This window comes from Ctenopharyngodon idella, chromosome 22, assembly GCF_019924925.1.
Source record: "Ctenopharyngodon idella isolate HZGC_01 chromosome 22, HZGC01, whole genome shotgun sequence".
In the NCBI taxonomy this organism is placed as follows: domain Eukaryota; kingdom Metazoa; phylum Chordata; class Actinopteri; order Cypriniformes; family Xenocyprididae; genus Ctenopharyngodon; species Ctenopharyngodon idella.
This window is the reverse complement of record NC_067241.1, coordinates 23483288-23496600: the sequence shown is the minus strand read 5'-3', so window position 1 is coordinate 23496600 and position 13313 is coordinate 23483288. Positions and strand designations below refer to the sequence as shown.

Below are 13313 nucleotides of genomic sequence, written 5' to 3'. Positions count from 1 at the left end.
TTTGAAGATTTGGTTTTGTGTTTAATGTTGTGAGAAAATGGGTGAAAATTTCAAGAAATGTGTAAAACACAAAGCAGCACATTATCAACTCTTAAAGGTTATCCCATTTTGTCTGGAATGTATAGCTTGTGGTTTTTACAGTTATAGGCTGCTCAATGCTGTGATATTTTCTATGAAAATTAATTGATTTGCTAATGTTAGTGATGAACAGCATCATGTTAACCATTTCAAGATGGCGGATTCTTCGACGTGTCTGATGAGGTTGAATGTGGAATCTACGTATACATATCTATAGTTGTGATGGTCTTCTGAGTACTCATTGTCAGATGAGTGTTCAGGGTAGTTTTTAGTGTGTTGTTATGCAATTGCTATGGTGTTTTGAGTGGTTGTTTTGTGTTGCTATGCATCTGTTAAAGAGGTCTGGGTGGTTTTAATGTGTTGTTGTGTGGTTGCTGTGGTGTTCTAAGTGGATTTGTGTCTTTCTATGAGTTTGCTGGGATGTTCTTTGTAGTTTTAGTGTGTTAATATGCGGTTGCAGTGCTGTTCTGAGGGGTAGTTGTGTGTTATTATGCAGTTGGCAGGACGTTCTGGTTGATATGTTGTTGATATTGTGTTTCCAAGTGGTTTTGTGTGTTGATGATAGGTATGAGATGTATCTGTACATTTTAGCTGCAAGGGTTTTTTTTTTTTTTTTTTTTTTTTTTACAGCACAAGTCCTTTAAAATGTGCCAGTGAGTTGAGGCAGTACTTGATGTTGTAGTATGTTTGATGTTTTAGTAAAGCAGAAAGAATCAAAAGATAAGGAGTGAGCATATGAAAGGAAGATATTATGGAAAGGCAGCATTAAGGTTTTGATGAAGAAGCTATATGGTGAAAAAAGACTTTACGATTGGGTAGTTGTCAAGTGAATCAAAATTATCATTCTCAAAATACAAATATGGACAATATGGATTAATACCAGACTCGTAATGCCAGTCTGACATTTTACTTTTATCGATTGAAGGTCTTTTCATTTAATCTGAGAGGAGACTCAGGACAAGTGATTCTTGCACGTATACATTTCAATATGATTGACTAAACTGCTGCAGAATCGCCCTGGTTTCTGTTTAATATCCTCAAATGCCTATACAGCCACTGATTTCATTGATCATTCATTAAAATAATGAAAATAAAAGAAAAGAAAGGAATCTGTCTTTCAGATTAATGATTCTTCTCAGTTCTGTTTAGCTTTTTATCATGCAGGGCTCATAAACAATGTTGCCTTAGGGAGAACATTAGAAGCTTCACCCAGATGACCAAAATTAGCTTATTTAAAGATACATTGCATATGAATTATTATACTCATTATTCATACCTTAAAGGTATTCAAGCTGAAAGATTAAATAGATTTTAAATACAGTTGAGAAGTGTAGCATAAGGACTGAAATTGTAATAAAAAACATTACAATTTACATAAAGGTGCAAAATGTATATCTGGAGAACTACAGGGCAGTGGGACATCAGTCACTTAAGTATTTTTGCTGATGGTTTAGTCCATTTGTCTCCAAAGCAGATGGGTGTTTGGTGTATTTTTTTCTTTCCTCTGCAGGTTTCAGAAATATAGGTTGTACTTTATGCTTGCATATGAATAGGCAGATGTTAAGGCATTCAAGTTTATGGCATGCAACCAGTATGCATAAGGCATTTTTACAGGCTCAGAAGGACTGTCCACAGACAGTTATAATATACCTGATATATATTGCACACAAAAATTGAGCTTTTTGAAAACTGCAAGCTCTAATCTGATTGGCTGGCTTGGCACAATTTCCAGGAGCACAGGTTTTTAATCTTTTTCAGGGACAGTTTTGTTTACAATTTCCCAGCTCAATGCAACAATGAGCACTTCCAATGAAGAAATACTTTGCCAAAGTTTGCAAGGATTGTTGCATTGAATGCCAATACCCTTGCTGGTTCTGTCTTCTGTGGATATGCTACATATCCTGATGTGATCAAATATCACAGGGATAATGGATTATGAATATGACGTCTGCCCAGTGTAGTCAAAACCCAATTTCCTTTTTCTTTTTTTCTTTTTTTTTTATGCGATGACGAGACATGAACCCAAGGGATATACAATTATTCATGAGATTGCACCGGGGTGGGTCAAAAACAGCCTTCATTTGAAGCATTTGACATTAATATTACACCCACACACACTCAAATCACTATGCAAAACTGTCCCTCTTTCTCTCTCATACACTCTTGGAAAAAATAAATAAATAAAAAATGTTCTCTCTTTCAGAACAACAAATCATTAAATATAGTGCATCAAAGTCATCGCAATCAAGCAGATTTAAAATTAAATCAGCCATATAGCAAATAAATACAAATTTATGTTATGTATTTATGTTATAAACATGCTCATTCTCTCTAAATGTCCACACATGCTCACAAAGGCTGCATTTATTTGATCAAAATACATAAATATTATTACAATTTAAAATAATGTTTTGTATTTTAATATATTTTAAATGTAATTTATTCCTGTGATCAAATCTGAATTTTTAGCATCATTACTCCAGTCTTCAGTGCCACATGATCCTTCAGAAATCATTCTAATATGCTGCTTAATAAACATGTATTATTATTATTATTATTATTATTATTATTATTATTATTAACAGTGTTGAAAACATTTTAAATTACCAACCCCAAACTTTAGTGTATGCACTCTTAAAATTTCATACTAATTGATAGAAGCATCGCAAACCAGTCATCTTGCAAATCGCAATGGGTTATAGGTAATATTAGATCAAAAATTATTGTATGCAAAAAGACACATTAGCCATTAACCCTGAATTTTCAGCATAATTTCTCCAGTCTTCAGTGTCACACGATCCTTCAGAAATCATTCTAATATGCTGATTTGATGCTCAAGAAACATTTACTATTATTATCAATACTGAAAAAAGTTGTGCTGCTTAATATTATTGTGTTAACTGTGACATTTTTTTTTTCTACAGGAATAGAAGTTCAAAAGAAAAGCATTTATTTGAAATAGAAATCTTTTGTTACATTACTGTAACTTTTGATCAATTTATTGCATCCTTGCTGAATAAAAATATTTATTCAGAAGAGTATTCATCTCTTTAAAAATATATTTCAGTAAATATAGATTTCTGATGGTGTGGGGAAATTGAGAGAGAAAGAAAAAGCATGGAAAAAAGCATCTTCCGGTTTAATCAAAGATTTGCAGTAATGGAGGGAGAAGTAAAGCTTAGTACTTTGATCTCTATATGAGAACTGAACAGCAAACTGAATCTACAAATAATTTGCAATTACTCATACACACCACATAGCATGATGTGTCTTACTTTATTTAAAGGTCAAAAAAAGATTGAATAAAGATCATCATCATCACCATTATGTTTGTTTATAACCACAAAAAGACCCTATATTTATCAGTAATCAGACTACATAGATACATGCTATGAATGGGGACTGGAGCTTTCAGGCTTCAAAAAGAGTACAAATTGAAATGGTAACAGAATTATCATTATTTGGTAAACTATTACCTTAACGGGATAGTTCACCCAAAAATGAAAATTCTATGTTTATCTGCTTACCCCCAGGGCATCCAAGATGTAGGTGACTTTGTTTCTTCAGTAGAACACAAATGATGATTTTTAACTCCAACCGTTGAGGTCTGTCAGTCGTATAATGCATGTCAATGGGAACTCCATCTATAAGAGTCAAAAAAACAAGCACAGACAAATCCAAATTAAACCCTGCGGCTCATGACGACACATTGATGTCCTAAGACACGAAACGATCGGTTTGTGCGAGAAACCGAACAGTATTTATATCATTTTTTTACCTCTAATACACCACTATGTCCAACTGCCTTGAGCATCCGGTTGGTGAGGTCTAAAAACGCGCTCTGATGACGGAAGTGATCTCTCACGTGTATATGTCAATGAGTGCTAGCGATCACTTCCGGCATCAGAGTGTGTTTTCAGACTTCACACACCGGATGCTCAAGGCAGTTGGACATAGTGGTGTATTAGAGGTAAAAAATGCTATAAATACTGTTCAGTTTCTCGCACAAACCAATCGTTTCGTGTCTTAGTACATCAATGTGTCGCCACGAGCCGCAGGGTTTATTTTGGATTTGTCTGTGCATATTTTTTTAAATCTTATATATTGAGTTCCCATTGACATGCATTATACAAGTGACAGACTGCAACGGTTGGAGTTAAAAATCATCATTTGTGTTCTACTGAAGAAACAAAGTCACCTACATCTTGGATGCCCTGGGGGTAAGCAGATAAACATCAAATTTTCATTTTTGGGTGAACTATCCCTTTAATATTGGTTGCAATAATATATTGATTTGGTAACATTTTTATTCATGAAATTCTGATTCTGGTTCAGATTAAGATGTTTTATATGCATAACAATGCTGCCCCAACATCTCTCTCAGTATATATATTTTTCTCTTCCACAGTGCTCTCTTCGATTTCTACCACTACTTCTACATGGTCACCAATGTGCTCTTCTACGTCAGCTCGGCCATCAACCCCATTCTCTACAACCTCGTCTCGGCAAACTATCGCCAAATTTTTTTTTCCACGCTTCGCTACCTAATCCTGCCGTGCCGCCATGATAAGCAGAAGCGCGTTCTCACCAGACACTCTATCAGCATCTGCAGCAACCAGACCTTCTCCACTAATGTCATCAAAGAAACCATTTACTGAACACTGTCAAGATTCAGCCATTCCATTCCTCTATTTCACCCAGCCAAGGAGAGACCACTGAAGCGAAGCATGTTTTCATAGTGAGTTATTATTACAAGAATTTATTATATTTGTCTTACTGAATCACCAAATGGAGCTTTTGTGCATTGGCGCCAGAGACACTTACCGTGTTTATGGGAGGAAATGTAGCACAAAATACACTAAATAATGAGCCGAAACAGTGTAAATACAAATATATATATACATATATATATATATCAAATGTATATCCAGATGTTCATTGTTTCTCATTTGAAATATGAAATATAACAATGTTGTGCAGCTAAATGAGTGAAAAGAGAAAAAAATATTATGAAGGGAACAGACTGCAGACAGTTGCTGTTTTGTACCCAGAGTCCTTATATCCAGCTGATTTAACACTGGAATAACTGTGAACACAAGGACATACACCATTTTGAATTTAATTTTATTCACTGGCACACAACAAGGATATTCAAAGTGGAGGCTGCTACATTGTCAAAGAAGTGACTCTTGCTCGCAACACACAGAGACACTGTCACCATTCCGTAGCCTTAGCAACAGTCTACATACAAAGAAGGCAGTGCTCTTGTGTGAAAACCTGAAGAAGAATGCTCTGTACCACAGGATGACGGGTATAATTGATTCTCTCATTCTAAAGTAGCTTCATTTAAACACTGCCTTGATTTGCAATTTGCAGACAGAGAGAGAGAGAGAGGGGAGAGTCTTCAGTGATAAAATATGCAGCATGGGCTCATTGGAAAAACGTGTTAAAGTGTACCTATACATACAATTCACTGCAGTTTCCAGCAGAAATGAACACTGGCAGCAGTAAAACACCAACAACTTTTATTCCTTTTTACACAAATTATTGTTACAAGGGCAGATTGTCAATTAATAAAGACTTTATGTTTAGTTCCTTGCACAGTACTATTTTATAACCTAAAAAAACTAATACATTTTTACATTTGCATCACATAATATATGTATGGTTTTTCTGCCATAGCAAAATTGCTCTGTAGCTCACCTGGTACAGCGCTGCACTTGCAATGTGACCACAAGTCATGATAAAAGAGCTTAAAGGCTTGTAAAAGCAAACAAAAATGGCCTGTATGCTTCAGCAAAAGCGTTTTTTTTTTTTTTTTTTTTTGACTCATGTTTGCTTTTGTTAACAATATTGGTCAGGTTTAGTGTTGTGTTGTCTCGGTACCCAAATTTCAGTAGTGGGTACAAATGACAGTAAAATTGAATGGGTTTTAATAACAATTTCAGTACTGTGACGAGTCAGAAGGGTGTTGATCCATTTGCAGTTTATTGAAGTGCTCAGACAAAGACATAAACCAGGTAACAGGCAAAGGGTCGTGGCAGGCGGCAGACAGCATGAACAGAAACAGGCAGGAGGTCGAGGCAGGCGGCAAACAGGAATAAACAGTACACAGGCAAAGTTCGAGGCAGGCAGCAAGAATCACAAAACAGGTAACAGTCCAAGTCAGTAACAATAACTCAAACAGGGAATAACGCTCAGAAATGACAACCGTGGCTAATCAAGACTTCGCAATGAGAGTGAGTGTGAGAGCAGCTTAAATAGTGAGAGTGAGAGAGATGATTGGCTGCAGGTGCGCGGGTGATCAGTCCCAGGTATGTGGGTGCATGGGAAATGTAGTCCAATGAGAGCTAATATTCGGGTGACGGCTCCCTCTGGCGGTTCGGGAGATCTGGTGCAGGTGACTCAATCGTGAAAGGTACCACAGCAAAAACGGTTTTACTATTTAAAAAATAAAATTGTTAAATAAATGAAATAAGTCAATTATTAATTATTTGACAGCTTTCAAATACTGTTCAGTTGAGTAAACACTGCATTAAAAATCAAATGAAAAGTTAGTAATAAAATGAAAAACAAAGAAAAACATTGTAGGTCACAGAACAAGTGGCAGGTTTATTGCACTTACACTGCAAGACTTAATGCACAGATCTATTTTGACATATCAGATTTTTTTTTGTTGTATCGTTCGTTACTATGGTTATCACAATGTCAAACACTGAAATTTCAGTTCAGTTCTGCTTTTTAATACAGTTGTTACTCCTGAAACTTTGCAGTGTGTAGCAGCATTAAAAAATAAATCGGTAACACTTTACAGTAAGGTTTATTAGTTAACTAGTTAACATGAACTAATAATGAACTGCACTTATATAGCATTTATTAATTTTTGTTAATGTTAATTTCAACATTTACTAATACATTATTAAAATCTCGTTAACATTAGTTAATGCACTGTGAACTAACATGAACAAACAATGAACAGCTGTATTTTCATTAACAAACATTAATGAAGATTAGTAAATACAGTAACAAATGTATTGCTCATGGTTACTTCATGTTAGTTACTACATTAACTAATGTTTAACTAATGAACCTTATTGTAAAGTGTTTCCAATAAATCTTTTATTCAAATTATGAATGGGTTGCTCTCCCGTTATAATCATTGAAGCTGATTTCATTTCAGTTCAGCCACAGCATAAGCTCACTGACTGAGTGAAAACAGAGAGAAACCGTTATAATCAAAAGAGCTGTCTATACTGCACAATGAATCTCTTATTTATGTCTCTGATTGGCCATTGTGTTCATTCTCTCAACTAACATTTCTGTGTTTGGCTACAGTGCAAAAACATGTTGTAAATAGAAACTTTTGACACTCTTCAGAGTGCTCACATAAACACGCATGGGAGTGGTTGAAAGTAGCTGTCAACAAGCGGGTACCAAATTGACCCGAATTGACCCTGCAGAAAGCCTGGTATCATTACTTTTTTCTAAAACTTTTATAAAAGTATCGACTTGGTACCAAAGTACTGGTACTTTTAACAGCACTGCAACATAATATTTAGCGACATAATATAATTTTACAGAAATGTGAGAGGTTTCTCACTGCAGAGCCAATGGGTGGAGCTTGACATCCAGCTGCCCCTATCTGGACCTTAGCCCATGTAACATTAACCCTATCCCTAAACTTAATTACGTTAATCAGACTAGATCCAGCTCCACCCATTTGGGTCTGCAGTGGGTACCACTGGGTACCATGTTTTTCCAATAAGCCTGGGTTGAGAATATGGTTGCTGAAAGAAAAAGAAGTAGCACTTTTCAGGTGATCTCTTTGAGTTCATCTCTTAAAAAGTTTGGCCAGAAACTTCAGCTGAGCTTTACATCAAACACACCCATCGGTCACAGGGAACCATTTAGAGAGAGATGAGTGGGCTAGAATGGTAGATAGAAGGCCTGTGACGATGTGGATAATGGAATGTGATAAAACTAAAGGAAAGCCAGAGAAAAAAATTGAAAATGGGATAGTCTGCACTTTCTTGTGCCTTAGAAGTGAGGATGAGTAAGATGAGGGAGCTCTCTAGTTTATGGTGCAGTGTAGGTAGCTGATTTTCCATAAACTGATGTAGATACAAAATCACACACAAAAAAGAAGATTATAAAAAAAATATGAAGTTGGAAATGAGGAAGGGTAGACCATTTGATTCATGTTCCTAGCTTGTGAATGGCCAACATTGTGCTGAAGTTATAGCAAAAGTAATCACTTTCAGTTACTGATTTCATTAGCATATTTGCAGTCACTATTAATTTATTTCACAAGTGAAAGTATCCAATAACAGGGCTGTTTCCAAGATAAAATAAGCGATATTCAGCTGGTCATGTGATCTCAACACAGGTGCACCCATGAGTCAATCTACTCCGTGTAAAATAACATTTTTGTTAGGCTTCTTATATTACTGGATTCTTGATGTGAATATATATGGACCACATTTTGGCACCGTCTGGTTGAAATTCATCTATATAAACCACCGTGAGCGAATTCTAGAGAACAGGGTGGATATTCACAGCAGGAAAGAAGCTGAGCACTTGAGTGGAGTTGTAGACCTGTATGTTGAAGTATACTGAATGGAAAAAAAGTGTATAACGTGGGTATGATGGCCAGGGCTGTAAGGGCAGAGCGAGCTACATAAAAAAAAAAAAAAGAAGAAAAGGAGAAAGCAAACGTTATGACAGACCACCTGCTGAGGCTGTAGAGAAAACAAGGCCAACACAGTAAGAAAGGTTCAAATGTTTGCTTGATGGCTCTCTGGGGTATCCTGAGAAATAACAGCCATGTGGTCTGGTATGTCTAACTCGTTTTGTTTTAGATTATCTAGATATTTGTCGCTATGACTTTTTTATTGTAATTTTATTGTTGTTGCCTTCAAATCGATACCTTTCTCTATGTGAGCCTGAAATAAGGCTACGCTATAACAAATTTTTATGGCGCTAAACTGACTTTACAGTGTTTTAGATCAGTAGTAATCAAATCACAGTTTAGACTGTGCCTCCATGCTCATAGTGTCATCAATCAATGCATTCAAAAGCCATCTGAATCAATACAATCTAAATTCCACAGTTGATGTTTACTCTGTTTGTGGTATATGTAACATTCTGTGGGGAAAAATTAAATATGTTAGTACTGCAGTTAATACTGGGTTTGAATAGTGTATATGTATTGATGTTGATTTGTCTTGTTATTATTTCCTAAATTAAGACTGAAGTTCACATTTTTATTCATTTGGGAGAACAATTCTGAATAATAAATTGTTCAAAAAGCTTTTCTTCTGCATCACACTTTAATTGTTTATCAAGCTTGTGATGTTTAATAATGGATTTCTGGCAGTCCACTAAAATATAATGAGTTTGTTTTGGAAATAATTGAATAAAAATGGAATTACGTTTCTCTTCTGGCTCAATTTCTATTACTCACATCATTAAAGAAAGTAATAAATCTCAGTGTATTATTCATGATACATTTCTGGGTAAATAATAATCCTTTTAAAACAAATTACAGAGGCATTACAGATACACAAAATATGAGACATGCCGACACTTTGCAATTCACTGGTGTCTATCCCAAATCACACAAACACGCAAACAAATGTCTAATGTGTTTGACCTTATCAGACTGTCCTCTGGATGTTGTCTAAGGTCTGTGATGGATGTGATTGTTGAGGTGATTGGATACCAAAGGCTGGAGCAACACTGAGAAGCAGTCAAACATAATTGGGCTGTTCAATCACTTCTGAGATCCTGCTCTGAAGCAGGGGGGATCCTCACAACATAATAAAAATAAACCTCTGACTTTCTAAACTGTTCAAATTGACAATCACAATCAGGAGAATTCAAGGATGCTCTAATACCAGTTCATTAGTTTTTATCCTATTTTTCACATGTGAAAGATACTTCAATCATCATTGTTGTTTCACAAGGTTTTGTGGAAAACACTTTACAATGAGTTTTAATTTGTTAACATTAGTTAATGCATAGGTATCTTAACACGTTCAAAGCATCTATTAATATTTTATCTTGGACAGGTAAAACTGTTTTAGTTAAAATTGAATAAAATAAAAAAATTGTTTTAAGTGTATTTTTCTTTGTTGATGCTGCCTAGGGCACCAAGTGAGCCAGGGAAAACGTTTCTCATATTCAAAGACACATCAAACTTTTGCTTTGACAGTGTTTTTCAAAGTTTACCCTCTCTTTGCATCCCATGAAACCTTATTATTGGCACATTTACAGACCATTTCACCACTGTAATGATACTCCCTGCAACTACATAATTAATAAAAACAAGAAAACTCTGAGCAGAAAGAGTAATAGCCCAAAGATTCACTGTACATTAATAATAACTACTAAAGACACATTTGAGAATGACACTTTGTTTCTTTAATGAATAGGGCTGAGTTTCCCAAAAGCATTGCAGGCCTAAATAGATTGAATCATCTTAGAAATTTGTCATAGATCTATGGGTACTCTGGAGTAATGTGTAGAGTGCTAAAGTGCATTGCAAGGAGACAGATACACGCACAGTCAACTACATGACAACTGCAAAATTACATCTAAACTTAAAGGGATAGTTCACCCAAAAATGAAAATTTGATGTTTATCTGCTTACCCCCAGGGCATCCAAGATGTAGGTGACTTTGTTTCTTCAGTAGAACACAAATGATGATTTTTAACTCCAACCGTTGTGGTCTGTCACTTGTATAATGCATGTCAATGGGAACTCCATATATAAGAGTCAAAAAAACATGCACAGACAAATCCAAATTAAACCCTGCGGCTTGTGACGACACATTGATGTCCTAAGACACGAAATGATCGGTTTGTGTGAGAAACCGAACAGTATTTATATCATTTTTTACCTCTAATACACCACTATGTCCAACTGCCTTGAGCATCCGGTGTGTGAAGTCTGAAAACTCACTCTGATGCCGGAAGTGATCTCTCACGCGTATACGTCAATGAGTGCGAGACATGACTTCCGGCGAATAAATAAATGAACAAGTAGACCTATTAAAAGCTGAGTTCACCCAAGAATGAAAATTCTGTCATTAATTACTCCCTCATGTCGTTCTACACGCGTAAGACCTTCGTTCATCTTCAGAACACAAATTAAGATATTTTTGATGAAATCCGAGAGGTATATGACTCGTCCATAGACAGCAATATAATCAACACTTTCGAGGTCCAGAACGGTATTAAAGACATCATTAAAACAGTCGATGTGACTGCAGTGGTTCAACCTTAATGTTATGAAGAGATGAGAATACTTTTTTGTGCGCAAAAACAAAACAAAAATAACAACTTTATTCAACAATCTCTTCTCTTCTGTGTCTAAATCCTTTATTTATCCAGGAAGTCCCATTGAGATATCATAATCTCTTCTTCCATTCTCTTCTTGTCATTCTCATATGTTGTTTACGTCCAGTGCTTCCAGGTTCTACGTCAGCATGCTGACTTATTATTGTCCGGCTCCTGTAAGAACATTGATAAATTGTGAGAACATGTCAATGACTAGCTGCCACGCATGAAAACTGGAAATATATATTGTACGTGTTGGTTCATAAAAATATCTTCCCAGGACATCTTCCCCCTTTTCTTCTTCCCTCAACCCAAGGGTGATATATCACTCGCACTGCGATGTTGTTCAGCATTGATGTCACCATTATCCCCTTTGGGGAGCAAAGAGCAGACTGATTGATAAATTTTACTAAAAAGTGCAGCTTCCACTACTTTAATGTGCACTCCACAATATTGGCAGCACTGTCAATACCCCCAATACCCTAAGTATCAGTCACTCAATTGGTCTGGTAACCGCTGTCTCCATGTCTGCACTGATCCTGGGAGCTTATGCCTACATCCACAAGGAAATTTGAGAAAACGAATCATTGCAGATTAACAAAGCAGTAAATGTGTACAAGTAATAGATTGTTCCACACAAAATAATAACAAAATTATATTTATGTAGAAAATTATGTTATCTCAAATAAAATAAAAATAAAAATAACATTTCCGTTAAGTAAATAACAAGTATTTATACTGTTATGCAAAAAAGCCAGATGGATTGACATTTCAGCACTTCATGAATAACTGGATTTTTGGGAAACGCGTAAAAAAAAGTTATGAACTATCACACCACGTAGAGAAGATTCATTGCTATCGGGAATGCGGACCAGTGCAAATTAAGGGGCGCAAGTAGCCAATAATTCACACCCTACGGCATTTTCCAACTCTGCCCAAACAGAAAGACATCATCATATCTTTATATGCACATGTGCTTAATTACACATTCTGTAAGGGCAATGAGCTTGTGACTCTTCCAGCTTCATGAAGGGAAAGTGGAAATGAACATCTCAGAAGAAGCGGCCAGAGAGATTTGCAATAAGCATGCAAATTCAACTGGAAATGCTTTAATGAGTTTATATGGGCAACTAATGTGATGCATGAATTTAATGAAATAACACCAAATATGGGCACTGGATGTAGGGAAGGCATTTATAATCTAACTATAATACAATACTATATTGCTCATAAGCATCTTAGCACAACTTTCTAAGTACACTTAAGATGGGGCCGGTTTTCAAACAAGAAAGTTTTCATAAAGATCTCAGGTTTAGAGTCAAATGATCAATTGAGTAAAATCTTGTTTTTCTTTTGCAGATTTTGTATGTTGGTTTCAAACACCTGTTAGAAATTGAAATGTTTTTGTGAACTCTCTTTTGCGTCACGTTTTGCAGTAGCTGTTTACTAACAGTGTCAACACAGTAATACCATGTGACGTATTAAGAAGCAAACATCAAAAATATAAATGTTTTTAGATTATAATCAGAGCAGGACAAGTTATCACATGTGATTTATATTTTACAGTGTTAAATATAAATGTTAAATACAAATCATTATTGTAATTAATGTGTTTTATAAACTTGTTGAAAAATATAATTTAAATAATTAAAGTAATATTTAAGTTTTGTATTTTTTTTACTTTTTATTTTTTTCTGAAAGCTATAAATGTATATATTTTTTAATACAGATATGTTATGAATTGTGAGGTTTTACTCATATTTTCCCCTGTATTTAAAATATATATATATATATATATATATATATATATATATATATTATACAATGTGAAGCTATTAAAAGTCACTTTTAGTGACATTTAGTAGCCTGCATTTGTTGAGCAATAGATTCTGTTA

General features: G+C 35.2%; 1 protein-coding gene across 1 annotated transcript in view; it reads left to right on the top strand.

Moving 5' to 3' along the window:
- ntsr1 (neurotensin receptor 1 (high affinity)) overlaps positions 1–9513 on the top strand; it is a 44385-nt gene extending 34872 nt beyond the window's left edge. The window contains exon 4 of the mRNA XM_051880049.1: positions 4487–9513. Within this exon, the coding sequence (XP_051736009.1) occupies positions 4487–4736 (250 nt within the window). The 3' untranslated portion in view covers positions 4737–9513. The remainder of the gene's footprint in view (positions 1–4486) is intronic.
- Positions 9514–13313: the final 3800 nt, after the last annotated feature.